Consider the following 18,871-nt stretch of genomic DNA (forward strand, 5'->3'; position numbering starts at 1 on the left):
ATGTCCCTTTATTTGGCATTCAGTGCTACACTTGCTTATTCAGTCTTTGAATAATCATGTTGTTTGGACTTAAAATGTGCTCTGACTTCCATTTGGCAAGACTGTACAATAGCAATTCCTTGCTATTTATTCCACACTAAGATCCATTAGGCCTCCAAGATAAGGGAATGAGAAATACCATGAACATACAAGAACACTTGGTGTAGAAATATATTATCATTTTATCTTTTGCATTTTTTCTTGGCACAAGTATTGCTCTTCACTGGGTTGTTTCAATGGAGTATGGCCAATTTGTTTGACTATTAAAGCCAGAAAATCAAAGTTTTCTATGTTCACAGATCAAAGCATGAGGTGTAAATCCATTTTCTATTAAAAGGTACATGGTGTGGGGGCTTTTTGAAAACATAAAGATTTTAGGGGCATAGGCCCTACATCTTTTCAATAAGACTCTGGCTCCTGAGTCCTTACAGTGCTTTCAGAAAACTCACTCCAGACAAACATCATCCTTGAAAAATGGGGATGTTTGAATTATTCAAGAGTTATTCAGGCATTGGAGCACTAGAAATGATGAGTAAGCGTATTGGTGAGTCACCAGCCTGTGGCAGAACAATAGAAAGCTAATGCTGTGTGGTTGAATATGTGCACTTGACTGAATGACCCAGACCACTCTGAAGCCTTGCAAATTCTGAAATAGCTAAGCTTTCAAGTATGTCAAATGAAACTATAAGGGGTGGGGGGCGTGGTGGGGAAGCTTTTAATCTCTATATGCTTTTTGCTATAGTTTATCTCCTAGCCATGTTAGGCAGCTAACATTTGGGCTGCCATGGGATGAGCATCCCAGTTCCTGGGAGAAGCAGCTTGGAGAGTATGTGCCTGAACCCAGCTCCTCTAAGCACTATTGCAGCAGGGTGGTGGCACTACTGAGGAAACCCTCTCTCTCTTCTCCCATCCAGTTCCAGATTTCCTTCTCTGATTTGCTCTTGGAGGCAAGTGTTTATGATTTTCAGATACATGAATATTCCAGTGCATAACTCCAGGGTGCCAGAGGTTAGCTGCTGAGGTGAAACCTTGGAATCTGCTTATCAGTTACACTCAGGTCTCTCGATGCCACTCAGGCAATGGAAAATAGCCCTAAAGTGAATGAAAATGTAATATCCATTTAAATCAGCTTTACTTTTGCCAGCATAGTGTAAAATGACCTTAGAAACATGAGTCAATTGACTTTTTATTGATGAAATGCATCCATGAGCAAGATATAATCGTGAAGTTCTGGAAGGGGGAAGCTCTCTAATGGTGGTTGGGGAAGGGGTTGGGATCAGGACAGCAGAATCTCTTGCAGCAGCTCAACAGGAGCAGAGATAAACCTTGCATTTTGGCAACTGCTCTGTCTGAAGATCTCTACTTAGGTTCAGATGGAGATAGGGATTCTCAGTGCTTCTGGAGATTAGGTGGAGCAGCTCTCAGCACACTCCAGCAATTTAAACAAGGGCACTTCTCTCAGATCTGTACCTCTATTTACTCACTTGTAAAAAGAAGATAAGAGTGGTTTAGAGGGTTGGTGAAATGTCAGGCTTCAAACCCCTGGACTACAAAATGTAGCACGGTATGCAAAGAATTGTTCAGATAACTAGCTGACATTGGTTAACTCCTGAAAGTCTCTTTCAGGGTTACGTTGTGCATGCCTCTGTGTCATTCTTTCAAGATAGTCATTTCAGTCACGTATAAAAATGTGCCAGGTTAGAAATTACTAAGCAGAAAAGTAGACAGCTCACAGAGTTATTTGTTAGCATTGGAAGTTGGAAGGGTAAACATGATGCTTTTGTTTTGTAATTAATTTTATTTTCAAGGCTGAATCCCCAGCTGATTAATGACAAATCTTTTAGAAGTATAGGAAAAAAAAATCCTGTCTTCATCCTCCTTTTCTTAGGGATATGGTTTAGAGCTGGACTCAATGATCTTAAAGGTCTTTTCCAATCAAAACGATTCTATGATTCTCTGCTTTTTGTCCCAAATTTAATATTTTTTTTTAATCTCATATCCTCTTATTTTTAGTCTTGTTGAAACTGAAATTATTCCAATGAAAATAATGTTCAGATAAGTTAGTCTTTTTTCCTCCAAGAGGTTTATGCTGCCATAAAGTTACTGGACTATGAATAATAATGTCTTTTGTAGCATTAAAAGTGAGTGTGATTCCTTCTGTCTTATTGGCTCATTTTCAAGGAAACTTGCTGAGTTTGACAGTGTATAGTAGGACCTAAGAAGGTCTCTGCTGAATAGCTGATTGGTTAAATAAAGGTTAGACTCTTGGTGAAATGAGAATGGGCATTCTCACTTTTCTGTTATCCACAAAATAACTAAGCAAATTATTGGTTAATAGAAGTGGTGATAAGTAGAATGTTTCTGGTAATTCAGACTTCCTGTGTTATATATTTAACATAAGAGAGGCTAAAGTCTCTGCAAGGCTTATTCATTGTTAGACTATATTAAAAGGGCCTTATATGAAAGTATAGGAAGCTATGGTCTAATCCAATCAGGTGTTAAAAGTTTCCTGTAAAATCAATTTTTTTTCAATAAAATTAATAAATAATCACATTTAACCCCAACATTCTTTGCACTGTCAGTCTGTAAAGAAGGTCATATTGTTAGAAGATACTGTACATATTGATTGAGACACTAGAATTGTGGTAATAAAATGATTCATTTAGCGTTATCCAACAGGACAGCATCAGGTCTGAGAATGGAAATAAAATCTCCTCATGCTCACTCATGGCTTCACCAACCCAGATCAATGCTGCCCACACAGAAAGCCCTTCCAGCACTTGGAGCCTTAGAGGGCAGGTGGTTGATGAAGGAGGTAAAGCTATGATGGATGTTGGGTACAACCATATGTCAATGTAGAAGCTACAATTCTAGACCAAAACAGATGACCTCCTTCTATGAAATGAGAAGCTCAGTAGTGCCTAGCAGCTATTATTTCTAGACACAGTTCCCACCCAAATAACTTATCTTTATCACAAGGTTGTTCTTACCTCTGATCGGTTGGCTCATATCCTGGCAGTTTATGGCTAAGTTTTCAAAAGCTGATGTTTTTAAAGATGACTTAGGGATTCTTTCCATCATTACTTAATACTTAACACTTTTAAATCATGCGTATGCCTTTGAAAACTGTATCAAATAACTTAGCATTGTTCTCTCCTCCCCACTCCTACATATTGTACACACAGATTCTTAAGGTACACATATATATATAGGTGTGTATGTGTTATATAAAGACTGATATGTATATGTGTGTATAGATGGGTATGTTTGTAAAGCTCACATAGTCCCATTGATCCTACATCCATAAAATTAGCAGTACTATAATAATTAGCCATGCATTTTTAATATCTGTGCTGTAGAAATTTCAAATTATAGTGCCCATTACTAAGCTACAGAAAATGTGTAAACATCTCTAATTAGCATTTCCAGTGTTAGTCCACAGAAATTATTTACATCACAGGAAGCTACTGCCCAGAAAAAAATATTTTTTCTTTCCTAGGCTAAGTTTTCACTGTACATTTTTACTAATATACAGGATTTCATCAAGTTGTCAGTACCTTAGTATTATAATCTTTGTCTCGATCTCTAAAGACAATAACTGATGTGGGTCAAAAATGTTAAAAAAGGAACTATTAGTGCTCCTCCTTACTCCATTCTTCTTTCTCCCCAACAAGTAATCAAATGTGATATGAATATGATGAATTATGTTGTCTAGAAAATGTTTTGCCGAGTCTTTGATTCTCAGTTGTTGGCTTTCTCCATGTAAACAATATGATTCTTAATCTAGAAAAACAGCAGATAGCCAGCATCAAATAAAAAGATAGAATCTCGAACTGTTCTAGAGTGATTGAAAATTTATCTACATATATTATCTGATCTCATAAGAAACTTAACAATTTGAGTCCTTTTTTTTTCTTTGTTTCTATCTAGTACCTATTGCCATCACAGTGAGCTCTGTTCTCAATTTCTTTTGGAAAGCAAGACTCTGAAGTTGCATAGGAAAGATTAAAGACAAGGAAAAAAGCACAAAACTGTTAAAAACAAAAGTAAAAATGAAAACAGCTGGAAAAATTCTTCTGTTAGGTCTCTGATACTCAGCATTTAGTAGCAGGACCCAGATCAACTCCATTGCCCTGTCTCATAAGGACTTGAAATCAGCTGACATTTGAAGTAAATAGGAAAATGAACCAAAATCTGTAATAGAAGTAAGCTGGATTAACATTCTGCAGAAAAAGAAGTAAATGTCATTAGTGAGAAGCTTCGGATTTTTTTTCTTTTTAATAAACTACAAATCTACTGTGATCTGTCTCTAAGTCAGATGCAGCCTTTCTATTGAAGGCATGTGAATTCTTGTTGGTTTTACTTTTCAAGTTTGTTAAGCTGCATCTCCATCAACTTTTCTCAAGCAAAAACAAAGCCTTTGTCATTCAGTGGTCAGGAAAGGCAAAAAATCTAGTTCAGTCTTTGAGGCAAAAAACATTTTTATTCTGTTCATGCTGTGAAATATGGAGTCCAATGGGGCAAAGCTAAAATAATTAGGGAAAATAGCACTTAATGGAACACTGATGTGGGTTTGGGGGTTGATTTTGCTGGATCTTTTGCTTTATCACCTTGCAGGCTTTAGTTTTGTGATGTGGGTACCAGAGAACATAACTAACTGCTACAAAAAGACCCTCTAGGATCTGCTATTGTTAGTGCAATAGTCTTATCTTTTGAGAACACATTCTGGCTTACAGACTTTAAACACCCATTGAACAACTTGCGCAGGTGCTCAGGTTCAGGCATAGTTATTTTTAATAAATGAGGAGCAGGCAACTGTGGGAGACAGCTTTGTTGAGGAGACTAGTTTTCAAGCAACTGTCTGTGAGTGACTGAGAATCGTTCTTGGCCTGGCTCTGGTTCACAGACATTATGTGATTTCACACGGCAGATAGGACTATATGTCTTATACTTTCGAACAATTGCTGTCGTTGGCCCTGAAATCTTATGTTATTTGTTGACTGAAGGGCCAGTGAGAGTTTCACTGGGAATGGTGAATGTAAAGAAACTTTCCCCAGTTGTCTGTAAATGGGAGGCTGGCTGTGGCATCATGAGTTGAAAGGGTTGGGGTGACAGGACTTCTCCCAATCAGTTTCTTTAGGTAAATAGAGAAGCTCCTGTGGTTAGAAAAAAACTGTGATCCTTTGGATGATTCCCTGCTGTAAGCACACTTCACAGCAAATGGAATACTGAATAGAGTTTTCGTTTCAAATCCAGCACTAAAAAGTCTTTGAGGAAAGAGTTGGATTCAGTGCCCAAACCAATTGTTTGTTTGTTTGTTTGTTTTAGCATATGGCACTTTAAATCTCTAAGTGTGCAAGACTTAGAAAGGAAAGGCAGCCACAATATTCAGCCAAGGACTCTGGCAGATTTCTTTATCTGCTTTCCAAGAGGAGAGAACTGAAAGATCTGTCTCATTAGCTCAATTCATAGACATGTTTGTACTCATGAAGATCATTTTGCCATACTGAAGGGTCAAGAGATGTTCTGGAGAACCACAAGGGAAAAACAAGGGAACTGTAATTGGATTACATTGAGCAGGAAAGGCTGAGCATGCAGTTAATAATTGATCTGTGTTCTGCATAAATAGAGACTGACTTTGAACTTACTGGTGTCTGGCATAAAACCCCAGACCACTGTCTACAGATAATCAGCTTGGAAGAAAACATACATTCCCATTTGCTTGGAGGAGGTGTTTATCTCCTAGAAGATTTAAGTTCCTGGCTCTTATTTTGTGATTGAAAAGTCATTTTATTGTTGGATTTCTGTGGAGCTGTACTGGAAGACTGGAGAAGAAGGATAGTGGGTCATAAGCTCCTGTGTTTATATGGATGCTTCATACATGTGTATATGCTCTGCAGTAATTCTGAAATTAGGATCTTTTCAGAACCATTTTGCCAAAACCTTTAGCCCTGAAGCTTGATAGTACTCATTTTTCAGTTATTCTTAACATGTGAATGATCTGTGTTGTGGACATAGAGAGCTGTGTAGGGAGAGCTGTAGCTCTGCAGCACTGTGGGCTCAAGTGCTGCCTTGGAGCAGTGTAGCTGTTTCCACAGGACACAGACCCCAAAGATACTTGGAAGAGCCAGCCTGGGTCCAAACACACATCTTTATCTTGTTTGTAGTATCTGGGTCACTAATTAAAGGATCCAACTTCTCCAGTCACAGAGGGTAGCATAACCTTTGAAACTGGCAGTGCTTAGATGGACTTTCTGGTTAGAGGACCAGAACATCTCACAGAGATTCATGACCAGTCAGACAGTGTCTGTAGAGCTCAACACAAACAGGGATCATTAACTTCTAGAAAGCCACTAATCCACAAAGTTCTGTGCTGTCTTTATTATGAGTTAAGAATAAAAAGAAGGTTTGAAATGAGAGGCATATGATTATTTATATCTAGTTTTATTTAAGATTATTGCTCACTCTCCTGCTCCACAGACATCATCTAGTGCTCAAATTGATTATTTCATTTTTTCTGTTCAGATCATCTTTTTCTGTATTCTCATTGCTGAACATTATGGTTATTCGTTAGGCCAGCATGAAACAAGTTCTTCCTTGAATAGGTATCTGTTCTGCCAAAACTGAAACAGGAATGATTGAAAGATATTAGGAAAAGAATGGAAACCATGAGGTAGTATCTCAGTATGGGTAGGTTGGTGTGAATTCCTCAGGGCATCACAACAGACTATCTCAGCCTTTTTTGCCTGCGAGCTGTTCACACAGAGTTAGCGATGATGCATAATTTGCAAAGCCAAGTTGAATTTTTGGAATAAAATTCAGAGGATGATACTTTTTATTTCATTCACTGGATAAAAAATAAAACCTCGTCCTTCCAACCTGGCTGCTACACTAGTCTTAAATGAAAAGTACAGTGTAAGATGAAAGTCTGCCAAGATTTTTCTACATAAAAAGGTGAGTAAATCATAGAGCCTACTGAATGTCTGACCATGAGAAGACTAATGGCATCCAGTGTGTCTTTAAAGACAGGAGGGAGAGATCTGAGCATCAGATCCAACAGTAGCATATAGATAGCTTTTGTTAATGAAGAGTCTTTAAATTACTCTTAAAATTCTTAAGAATGTGTAGAAAAGGTATAGGTTAAAATTTACCAGAATAAATGTCACCATCAGAAAGCAGGTAATCTCAGGGAGATTTAACTGCACCTGGTGCCCTCTGGTCTTTCCTTCATATTTACTGTCACCTTCAGGGAAAAAAAGATAATTAACATATAATCACCATGTAAAAGAAAGAATAACCAGTCCCTTCCCCAGAAAGAAGTACTGGGGAGTAGAGAGGTGATGGTAATGACTAATAATACTTTCTAAAATTGCTGCTTACCCAGAAGTTTCATGTCATTTTCCAAAGGATGTTAAAATTCACCTGTTTCACCAGCAGATAAACTGTGACACAAAGAAGGAAGATGATTTGTCAGCAATGATCCAAGCTGAGACATTGTGGCAGTGCTCTATCTGTCACCTCCAGGATACATAAATACACCACTGTGTATGCTTACATGTGAGCTAAACTGGAAAGACAGTGTTTAGTGTTATCCCACATCCATGGGTTAGCCCAGTTCCTATTTTAGGCCAGCGACATTGGCAGGGACATGGGCTGTTTTGGTCAGACAAGTGTTCCCCTTAAAATGTCTGAAATAAGCTCCGTGTTTAAGCCACTCATTATGTGCATGATGAGCTTTACGACTGTGGTCATCTCGGTCATCTTTTAGACTTGCAATATTTTCTAGCTTTGGAGAAAGAAGCATCTGCTAATTCCTTTTTAATTGTCGGTCAGCCTTTGTTAAGCCAACTGGCAGCTAGTGGGAATAAGATGTCTATGAAGGTTAAACACTTTTGTCAGTCATGTCAGGGAACTAGCTACATTTGTTGATGTTTAAGTGACATTCTCAATCTGGATCCATCTGCCTAGCAGGATTGCAAAGTGAACCGAGGTCGTGGGCCTCCGCATAGCCTCCTTTAAGGGCTTTTTTCCAAGTTGAAGAAATGTGAAGTGAAAGTGTATTTTTGAAATAAAATTGCCTGAATATGATCCTTAAGTCCTGAATGTCTCAAGCTTTGAGTGGAAGGCTTACAAATGAACACCATTTTTTTTCACTAACATAAAAGATTACAAAAATTTGTGGGGACGGCTCTTTTTTGTAACCTTATATAAAAGTGTCATTTAATCAAATGAAGTAGCTGAGTAATCATATCAACAAATGTGTTCAACGGTTTCACCTCTTTGTTTTCACCGTGCAAAACAGCAGGAGTTACCTCCTAAAATCTGCAAGTACTTTCTTAGTTAAATACCACTGGATGCTGAAGAGATGGGCCTTGTTTCTTTCAAACCACCAGCGGCACTTCCACTGAAGAGTAAATTTACTGAGTAAATATCCCTGGGGAGAAGCTGCTAATTAAAGAGCAGGTTTCTTAGCCAGCTGCTCCTAACTGAGAAAGTAGTAGTTCATTTTTAAATATCTAGGCTATGAAGAGCGACACTGTCGTGCTGAATCTGTGCAAGTTGCCAGAGATATTTTGTGGTAGAGAGAACTGAAAACTGTCATGCACTGTTCTGCAGTCAGGAGCAAACAAACGTTTCTACCTTATGAGCAGCAAATGGCTTTCTTGGCTAAATATTTCTTTTTTTTTTTTTCTTCATAATAGCCACATCAATAACCTCACTAATATATTCCACCCTTTGTTTAACTGATGCCTTCCTTAATTGCTTTCTCTTTTAGCTATAGTTTAAGTGAGTGCTGAGGGTAGATGCAGTGGTGTAATTAGCATCTTACAGTCTGATGAGGGTGACTGCTGGTTTGAGACAGTTGTAAGAGGTTCTATTGGTCATAAACTCCTTTGTTTCTGAGTGCCTTTGAGGCAGCGGGACATGCAGGGGTTGTCTGAGCCCCTTTTCCTAATGCAGTGTGTCATCGTTTTATACATGCATGTTTCTCCCAAATTTGAGTTGTCATCTTCCCTGATTTAAATGATTTTTCCTGATGTTACATGATGGCGATAAAGTTGTATGTTTTATGTGTGCCACCCACAGCGGCTTCTTAAAGTAACCTCAGCTTTTCTGAGCAGTGCAAGATGTCTTGCCAGCTGCTCTAGGCAGTTTAAGTCATTAAAAAGTGCTATTGAAGTTGGCGGAGATGTTGGGTTCAAAATGGGCTCATTTAAAACCAGTTTTTGTAAATGAAGGTCCTGCAGAGAAGTCTCAGACTCCAAAGACATCATGTTCCGTTCCTTGCTGTTTGGTTCTTCAAGTCTAAATGGCACAACACCTGTGGTCCTGGTGACATGTGACAAGAACCTTGCTTATGAATGATGGATCTATAGATCAAATTCCTGGTATCAATTTTTTTAGTTTTCTGTAGAGCTGCTTTAACCTTTTAGCCAAATAGCTAGCACTAGGTGAGATCTTTTAAGCCAAGAAGTCTTTTGCTTAGCCAGAACATTCTATAACGTTTTCCCATGCTCTCTTTTCCAGCCAATGATTTAAAAATTACTGTTTCATTTTCAACACAAGCTTTGACAGTGCAGAATTAATGTAAAATTAGTGGGCATAGGCCACAAACTACCAGATGTTTCTGACATTCCACACAGGCACTGCTGTAGACACAGGAAAAAGAAAGACAACTCTTCTGTTGACATATTTAATTAGAAAATGTTTTGAACATAGAACCTGTAACATGGCCAAGGTATGTCTTCACACTGTGTGGCGTGGGAATATTTTTTTCTTCTTCAGTCTGAACACTTAGAAATCTCTAACCAGTATAGTGTCGTTATTACCATTAGACTTAAGAGTTACTACTACATCTTTCTTGTTCTCAGCAAAAAGGCAGAAGCAGTTTGAAGGCACTGTGCTATTCCTGTAGCTGCCTGGAGGTTGATTATGCTGGCACTTGATCCCCAAGCTACTCATCAGCGTGGGAAAACATAAATACTTCCCTTTGGTCTCTGTTTCCCAGAACTTCCCTCTGCAGAATGGGACCCCCAGGAACCCTGTTAAAATGGCTCTGTAGCTGTTTCATATCAACAAAGAGGTGTCATTCAGCCCTGCAATCACAGATTATACTACTGCAGATTACAGACTGAAGACCACAGTGATGTGTAGCAATCCAGATCTGATACTGGTAGTGGCCTTATCACAGTAGCAAGGCAACCCATGTGGACTTGTTTCCTCCAGAAGTGGAAAACAGAGGACACTCTGTGCTGTGTAACACTGTGGCTAAACTGTGCCTGTTCCTTTTGTGGGCTGTTATGGAGCTATCTCTATGCTGATCTGCAGTTTGCAGAATTTGAAGTTGAAAGGGATTACTATAATAATGAAGTGTGAATCTACTCATACCTATTATAACATTGCCGGGGTAGTGTGCTCAGTAAAATTCTCCAGTCCAAGGCCAAAAATATGATACCTCTCTCTTTCCTTCCATGACTCTTGTATGGACTTAATAGAAAAGTCCTCCAGCAATTCCACATACATTACAGAAGGAAGAAAACACAACAGGCAATGCATTGCTTGAACATTATGGCACTCCAGGTGTGCATGCTCAGACATGGGGAGATGAGGAGGATGACAGGCATGACTGCAACAAGACTGCCAGAAATTATGCTGCTTATGATTAGTGTGAATCCCTATTGTGAGGCAAAAATGATACAAAACAGAGAGAGAATAGATAATAGAGAGAATAGAATTGGTTTAGGCACAGATTTTTATTTGCAGTTAGTGACACTGGGTTGATGTGCTGAAGAAAGTCAGCAGACCAGATAATCAAAATTCAGAGGACAAAAAATTCTTAATAATAATCTTAATTAATAATCCATTTATTTTGCCTGTGAAGTAGTAAAATGTAATCTGCCAGACAAATTAATCTGTATTCTGAAAACAGAAAAAGTTTTGGTACTGAATACAAGCCAAAATCAGCTCTCAGCTACACTGCTGTAAATTCTAGAACACCTCTGGAGAGATGAGCCCACATACTTCTGGTTTATATTAATGCAAATTTGACCTCAGACAAAAAGCCAACTTGAATTCAATGGTTTTGAAGAGCAGACATCCAAAGAAAGTTGCCATTGGAATTCAGAGCAATTTGATAAAATAAGATACTATTCACTGATATATTTAAATGATTTAAGGTAAAATTGTACCACTGCAGAAAATAATATCTGTTCTTAATGGATGTCAAGAACCTCCTCCATTGTCTTGCAACAAATGGAACAGATGGTTTCTGGTTTAAAATCAGTTTTCTCTGATGAAGTTAATGGATATATCCCTGTTTGCAGCAGCTGAGTGCCTAGATAGATTGCATATCTTGCTGGCTCTCTTTGAACACAAATGTGCTGGTTGCTGTGTTAATCACCTGAATATAGTAGTACCATTTATATTTTATATACCTGCATGTTCATAGCATGAGAAGAGCAAAGTCTTTTCACATTTATAAACTTAGCAACTAGTACAAGGTCACAAATCAAATCTAGTGACTGTTCTATTTTTCACACTTTCAAAGGCTCCAGAGGTATCAAGTGCTTCTTCTGAGACATGATTTTTAGCTTGGACCAAGCTGTTACACTGTCAGATCTTACTTTCAGCTTATTTTGTGTGGTCATCTTAGCTGTGGTGTGCAGGGTTAGGCAACCTTTCCATTTTTATCGACTCTCCTGCTGCCCTAATGAGCAGGTCTGAAGAAGGTCCCTTCACTTTGTTGCACTTGCACTTCTCTTCTCATGTCTTTCTAGAGTGAAATAATTCTAACATTTTTGCATTGTTATTCCCTGTTGCTACTTGGTCTGGCTGTGCAATGAGGGGATGGAGCTTTGCAGTATGATTCAGGGCAGCTGAATCAGGACCTATAATATCACACTGAATAATTCAGCAGTCATTACTGACCTTGATCTCAAATTTCCCTCTAACATCCATGACTATGTGTGAGAAAGTAAATGCTTTCTATCCTTTTTTTAAAATTATTTTCACTTTAAAAGCTCAACTGATCCAGCATGTCTCTCAATCAGCTAAAAAACCTTCATCCTAGTAGTTCGTTCTTATTTTCCCTCTCATTTTCGGAAGCTTTGTTTCTATCCTCCAAAGCCTAGAGAGCAGCAGTGCTCATCTGGAATATACTGAATGTTACAAAAAGTACAGGTCTGAGGAGCCTGAGCAGCCAAACATCCTAGTGAGGGAAAAGGAGAAACAATCTTAACTGGACTCTGAGTCCAAATCACAAGAACTGCCAACATCACTGTGAGTTGCGTAGAGATGGCAAAACTGCCCCTCTGCAGGAAATTTATACATTGCTTCAAGCTCAGTAAAAGTGGTTTTACAGTAGCTTGTAGGACAGCAGAGCTGACATTACCGAGGAAGAACTTGCAAGACTGAAGGGAGCAAGTACATTCACGCTATGCAGTGAAGGAAAACCGCCCTGTATCCCCTCTCACTAGGCAGTAATATGGCTGAATATAGAAGCCAAATAGGGCTGCTCGTTCACCTCATAACCAACCAGGCTGCTTCTGGGGTCACAGGCGCCATGCATGGTGGGGTCAGTGCAGCATTCATGTGCAGGAGCTTGTGCAGATGTTCCACTGGCTTCTCTGACGTGGTGCTGCATCATGATGGGCACGCAAGCATTGCCCCTGCAAACACTGAAACCGGTCCTAGAGCTCAAACAGTGTGAACACATCCCTCAGTGACAATCAGTCCATTAGTCCCCAGCATTCTGCACAGGTAATGTTTGTATGGAGCTTTCTGTAAAATCTAGTGATGCTTGCAATAATTTGTACTTGTGTTATTAATAAGAAAAGCGCTGAAATGGAAGGAGGTAGGAGATTTTTTTTTTTTATTATGATTTTCAGAACAGGGAATAAATGAAGGACCTTTGCTCAGGATTGTGGTGCTGTCAGCATTCATTTTCTCCTTGGAGACACCAACAAAGTAGTCCCAGAAAAGCTTTTAAACTCTATGGTACCACTGTTGTTCTACTTACTGTGGTGGTTGATACACAAAAAGAATTCCAGAAGTTCACAGAGTATTTTCCTCTGTGCTACTTAATTCCTAGAAAACTAAGCTTGAAAGGATTTTATCAGAAAAGGTTCTTTTCCTTTTAAATTATATATATATATATATACATATATATATATAGACTCTGTAGTCATTTGTGGAAGGATTAAAATTCATATTGATTCCTCATTTTCTCATTCATTTTGATTTGTCGTGGTACTGTTATTTATCAGAAGCCACAATGCTTTTTATGATACAAAGACTGAAAGAGATGTTTGGCATTCATTTTTATATGAATTATATTTATTTCTTCAAATGCATTAGAACATCCAAGTAATATTTTTTTTCTGTATAATGATTTACAGTATATATTTTCTTGTATTGTATATAAATCATAACGAGTCTGGACCTTTAAATGTTTGAAATTAAGTTCTAATTCTCACAGTTGTCACTGTCTGTTACATCTTGATGAAAAGGAACAGTAAAATCCACCAAATTTATTTTAATAGAGCAGTGCAAGACCTGTATGCCCTCTGGTGGAAGCGACCCTTAACAGACTAATGTAGATCAGCTTTTGTGGCATTGCAAAATGCCTGACCCACACAGACACACTCTCCTCTGATATACTTAATGACTCAATTAAGTTATGTTTCTCCATAGCAGAGTCTATTAGCTAGTAGGAAGGAAAACTCTTCCAGTGCATTATTTTTTTGCACTTTTCATTACAGTTCAAACTCTTCAGCCTCTTTCTTGACATTTTAACCTTGTTACTCCACTGTAATAAAAGTAGTTATATGTTGTGTAAAGGTATTGAATAGTGTCTCATTATGGACACAGGTTTTATACACAGAATTTTACTCTGCTTTTAAGGAAGTTTACAGGTCCGATACAAGCTGAGTAAGGATGGACTCCTTATTTTCACCGTTGACTCTGGAAATTTTGCCAACCGAGAGCTGCACCATGTGAAGATTAACAGAGAAGGCAGAGAGCTCATTATTCAGGTATGCCATGGCTTTTGTTGAGTCTTAAATAGTATTTCATGCCACAAACAGAACCACTGATTTCAATGCCAGCAGGAGGCAAAGGTTTCATGTTGACTTGGTGCAACCAAAGCTGGATCAGCAGCAGAACAGCCTTGTGGGTTAGTCCAAAGCTCCATCCAGGCCCCACTTCAAAGTGTGCCCAACTGTGGTGGTTTCAGTAGAGTGATCCTTCACTTGTCTCTATCAATCTGTGAATTAGGAAACACCTTTGGCCACAAGTTTATCTGGACCATTGGAGTGGTGCTGGGGCTAGGGGATGTCTGTGTGACCTGTAGTCCCAGAGGAAGCATACAGTATGGATCATTAAAAATGTTGTCAACATGAGAAAAACAGCTGGGGAGCAAATACTTGTGAATATAATTTCATTAGGAGTATGTGTCCCAAGATAAAATCACAGTTGCCTTATCTTCTCACAGAAGAGGAAAGACGGAGGGAATGCAGGGTGCAGCCAACACAATGCCCAGTCCCTTTGCTTGAAGCAAGTCATGCTGACTGTGACAGCCTCACAGGAGATGAGAACCCTCTTTTTCCCTGTTTCCCCGCATCACTTTTCCAAGTCAGGGAGAAGATGACCATCATACTGCTCCTTCTGCTTTCTGAGGCTAATTATAGCAGTTCATATTACAAAACAAATTGGCTAGATCTGGGCAGCAGTCATTTAACAGGGAAGGGTGGCAGACCCTAACGAGAAGCCATGTGTTAATGAAGGAATTAGAATGAGAAGGAGACAGAAGCACTGAGAATGCCTTTGTTTTTCTTTTGCCTACAATTTCCATATCTGGGTGGTAAGATGATAACATAGTTAGCACAGCAGTTAAGGTAGGTAGGCCTGGTTGTCTAGGAAGGAGGCTTATGCTAAAAGCTAGGGTTTTCCTCAAGGACCAGTCTATTGTTGCCTGCTAGACTGTGTTTTTTTTTTCTATGCAGAACTTATCTTCACAATACATTTCTAGGGAGGCCTCCTTTGAGTGCACTCTGAAGTGACTAGACACAGATTTTGGGAACCGGGGGGATTTCATTGTCAAACATTTTAAGCTTTTCTGCCGGGGAAGTTTCTTCAAAGCCCTTTATATGACTATTCTGGTGTACCTTTCAGTTTCTCATGCTAAAATCAAAGCACATTTGCTTTGCTATCTTTAGAAACTGAATCATGCTTGGGGGCAGAATTAACTGATTTGCAGCTGAGAGCATTCCCAGAAGTTTGCAGTACAGAGAGATCTAGAGGTGTCTACATGCTGTTGTAATGAATTAATTTTATTGACCTCTTCCAGGTTGATCAAGTTCTCAAACTCAAACACAACTTTTCTGAGATTGATTTTAAGGCCATCAAATCACTCACCTTGGGCAAGGTCACAGGTAGGTTCCACTAAAAATATTCCTGATTCATCAGTTCTAGTGTTGGAGTGAACCTTTGCTGTGTGTTGGGTTTTTAATAGGACTGGGGTTTGGCTGATTTAGCTGTAAGAGTTGGCCTGAGCATTCCAGTACTCCAATTGATATACCTTATCAATGCAAAATTTTGGTACTTTACTTGTTTGCACTGATAGCAATATTAACTTCTGCCATTGCTTCCTTCAGTAAAATGATTTATACTGCCTGTGTGGCTGCACAGGGTGGCATTTTAGTCTAATGATATCATTTTGCTGACGAAAACTCGCTCCTCCCAAACCATCTCTGTGTCATAACGATAAGAAAAACAGCGCTGTGAGCCTTCATCCTCTTTATCCTTTTTGCACTCCCAGTCCTTTTCCATTTGAATTCTGCAAGGAATGTCTATATTACAGATAGCACTGAGGCCTCAATTCTGCATGCCCTGTACATGGACCTTCTTCATCTTTACCCCTCCACACTACAAAGCCATTACAAGAAGAGGAAAAATCTGCCAGAAATTTGCAAAGTAGAAATCCTCTATTTTGTTGTCAAGTGTGTTATATTACTTTATAGAAGAGTCTTATACATCTCCAGTAAGATTCTCAATACTTTCTTGGTTATAGATATTTTAGTCTTTTGTTAGAATTGGACATCATATCAAGCATTACATAAATATGTCCATTCATTATTTATACTATTATGTGTGTAAAATGTCAACTATAGCTTCTTTTACTGATTCACCAGAAGGTGAATACTGGTGACCTAAACCAATATCCTCTAATTTTTCCCTTGTCATTGTCATCCCCTTAGCAAAGCATAAACTTCCAGAGGCATGTGATGCCATTTATGCATCCACTGAAACAGAACCATCTAGAAAAGCTCTGTTCTGTGTGTTCTATATTATCTGTGCTATACTCTTCTGAAAATTTGTCTCTCCTCTCCTACCACACTACTGTTCATTTGCCTGCTCTAATAGCCTGATGCTGTCTTCTTAACCAGATGATTATACCACCTTCTTTCTCAACTCCACCATTCAATTCCCACTGTCTGAGAAATCTCAATGAGCTTCCAGCAGGACATCATAAAAGATTGAAACCTCTTCCGCACTGGATTTTCTTATGAGCACAGCTGGAACTCTTGAAAAGTGCACTTCTATACAATGTCCAGTTTTTAAATAATAGTGCTTCTTACCCCCCAGCCCAATTATACTTCCTTTAGTCAAAAGGTACTTAAACTCTGATATTTTATTTTTCTGATTCTCAAATCTGCTATATTTTTCAATGGCTGTCCTACACCCAGCTCTGAATTATAGGAAAAATCCCCTCCATTAAAGGCGGGGAGGGCTCAACTGGAATTCAAAACATAGAGATGCTCACTCTGCTACAGACTGCTTGAATGACCTTGGGCAAGCCATTTATGTGCAGATATAATGGTAAGCAGGCATTTTATTCCCACTGGAACCAGTCTGAGCTTTACTATCTCTGTTCTCTATCAGTAAAGCATGGATAATAGAACATCCCTACATGAGAGAGGTGATGGCAGGGTAAAAGCATTAAAGGCTGTGAGCTGTTCAGATCCACAGTAATGGGGCCATATAGCTGCCTTAGGAAGATCAATCTAAATATAAGTGTGGCTTTGAAGCAAGGGAGTAAAAAGAAGCAGCATTCAAGTAGCCAACAGACGTTTGTTGAATTCATCCTCACAGTATCCAACAGCAATAGAGAAATATTATCACGTAGTTTGTTGTCATTTTTACTTCACAAATATAAAGGCAAGACACAAAAGGACCTATCCAAAGCTCATCAGTATCAATGGGAGTTTTTCCACAGACTTTAGTGAGTACTGGATTCAGGACCCAATTGGGTCATAGAGTTTATGGTAAAGCCTTAGTGAAATCTTAACCAGAGTCCCAGTTCATTTACTTTAAGTACTCCTCGCAGAGATCATACTGCTGTATTTAACCACATGAGTTCTATTGGCAGTCTGACCTAACTATGAAGCTGGCTCCACTTTGAAAAAGGGATTGAACTACATGATCTTCAGAGGTGTCTTTCAACTTAAGTTATTCTGTAATTCTCTGATCTCAGAGACAAATTTGCATATGTTTAGGTCTTGTCTAGAAAAAAGCTTCTATCCCAATGGAAAATATAATTTACTTGTTTTGGGGTTGACCTTAATGATTCTTTGAAAACTTCTTACTGTGCCCCAACAGGTCTTAATCTTTCACCATTTTAGTCCCTGGAAAAATAATCACTGATGAAGAGGAGTGAATCTCATTGTCTGCATATTTGCTTCTGAGTAGTTTAATATACTAGCTATGTAGTGATACCAGAGTAAAAGGGGTAGCATTGAAAGCGATTCAGGAGTATTCTGAAGAAAAAGGCTGCGCAGATTTCTTTAGCATCTATTAACATTAACCTAATTTAGTTGTTTGTTCAAAGTGATGAATTACCAGACCTTCTTACACTGTCAATGAGAACACTATAGTCTACCACATGATTATGATATGTTTTATCTCTAAAAGCCTGAGTTAAAACACAGTAAAGTTTTAGGAGTCCTTACACTGAATCATTCAGCTTTGATATAAAGTCTACATAGAAGAAAGTTTATCTGGAAAGTAATTTTATTAATATTATTATGTAGATGCAGTACAATTCTTATGATTTCTATGATAGCCTTTTCATATTAAAAGTTCACAAGAAGAAAATGGAACCTATACACTGAAGAGATCACAAAGTATTTCATCAAAGAGTGATATTATATTGGGGAGATCATAATAGGATAATTAAATCAGAAGAGGTAAGTTCGCATTACAAAAGCTTCCCTAAAGAAGGATCTCCTTTTAGACAGTTTCTGTGGAAAATACTTAAGTCCATTTTTTTTTTTGGTGGAAAGTCTTCCCCTTTTAAGCTCAAAAGATCACAATTTGCTCAAGAAATTTGAAGTCACAGTCTCAGAATATTGTGATCCAGCATTTTAAACAATACAGCAATGACTGCAAGATATATTGGTTGGGATCTTCTGATCACCACAGAGCTCTTTACTGCAGACTCTTCTTGCACTAAATACCTATTTCTTAGAAGGACCATGCCCTGGAAATAGATCTCTTGGTTGTGTTATAAGGCACCTTTAAAAGTCACTGTTTTTCCTCCTAGTAGCCTAGTAAAGCATTAAGAGAATGGAAATGGCTGCTTATGATAAGAGGAGAGGCATTTGGGACCAAGATGCCAGCAGTTAAAATAAGCAAAGTTTGACTATCCCAGGCACTTCAAGCTCTCCAAAGTCTAAGCTGATAAAGCCATCATGTCTCTATCAAAAGGAGACCAAATCTATTCAGACTTTTTCCTCAGCAATATCATTTACCGTATGATCATAACACCATGCTT

The 18,871-nt window shown here is 38.5% G+C and overlaps 1 protein-coding gene across 3 annotated transcripts in view; it reads left to right on the forward strand.

Moving 5' to 3' along the window:
• The window catches only part of CNTNAP5 (contactin associated protein family member 5), a 307,043-nt gene that overhangs the window by 267,829 nt on the left and 20,343 nt on the right, over nucleotides 1-18,871 (forward strand). For all 3 annotated transcript variants that reach the window (XR_010474008.1, XR_002408012.2, XM_021280776.2), the window contains exons 21-22: nucleotides 13,942-14,072; nucleotides 15,386-15,470. Coding sequence is in view for 1 of the 3 variants with exons in the window: in XM_021280776.2 (XP_021136451.1) it covers nucleotides 13,942-14,072; nucleotides 15,386-15,470 (216 nt within the window). In the remaining 2 variants the exon portion in view is untranslated. The remainder of the gene's footprint in view (nucleotides 1-13,941; nucleotides 14,073-15,385; nucleotides 15,471-18,871) is intronic.

The sequence above is a fragment of the Columba livia genome, chromosome 7 (assembly GCF_036013475.1).
Source record: "Columba livia isolate bColLiv1 breed racing homer chromosome 7, bColLiv1.pat.W.v2, whole genome shotgun sequence".
In the NCBI taxonomy this organism is placed as follows: Eukaryota; Metazoa; Chordata; class Aves; order Columbiformes; family Columbidae; genus Columba; species Columba livia.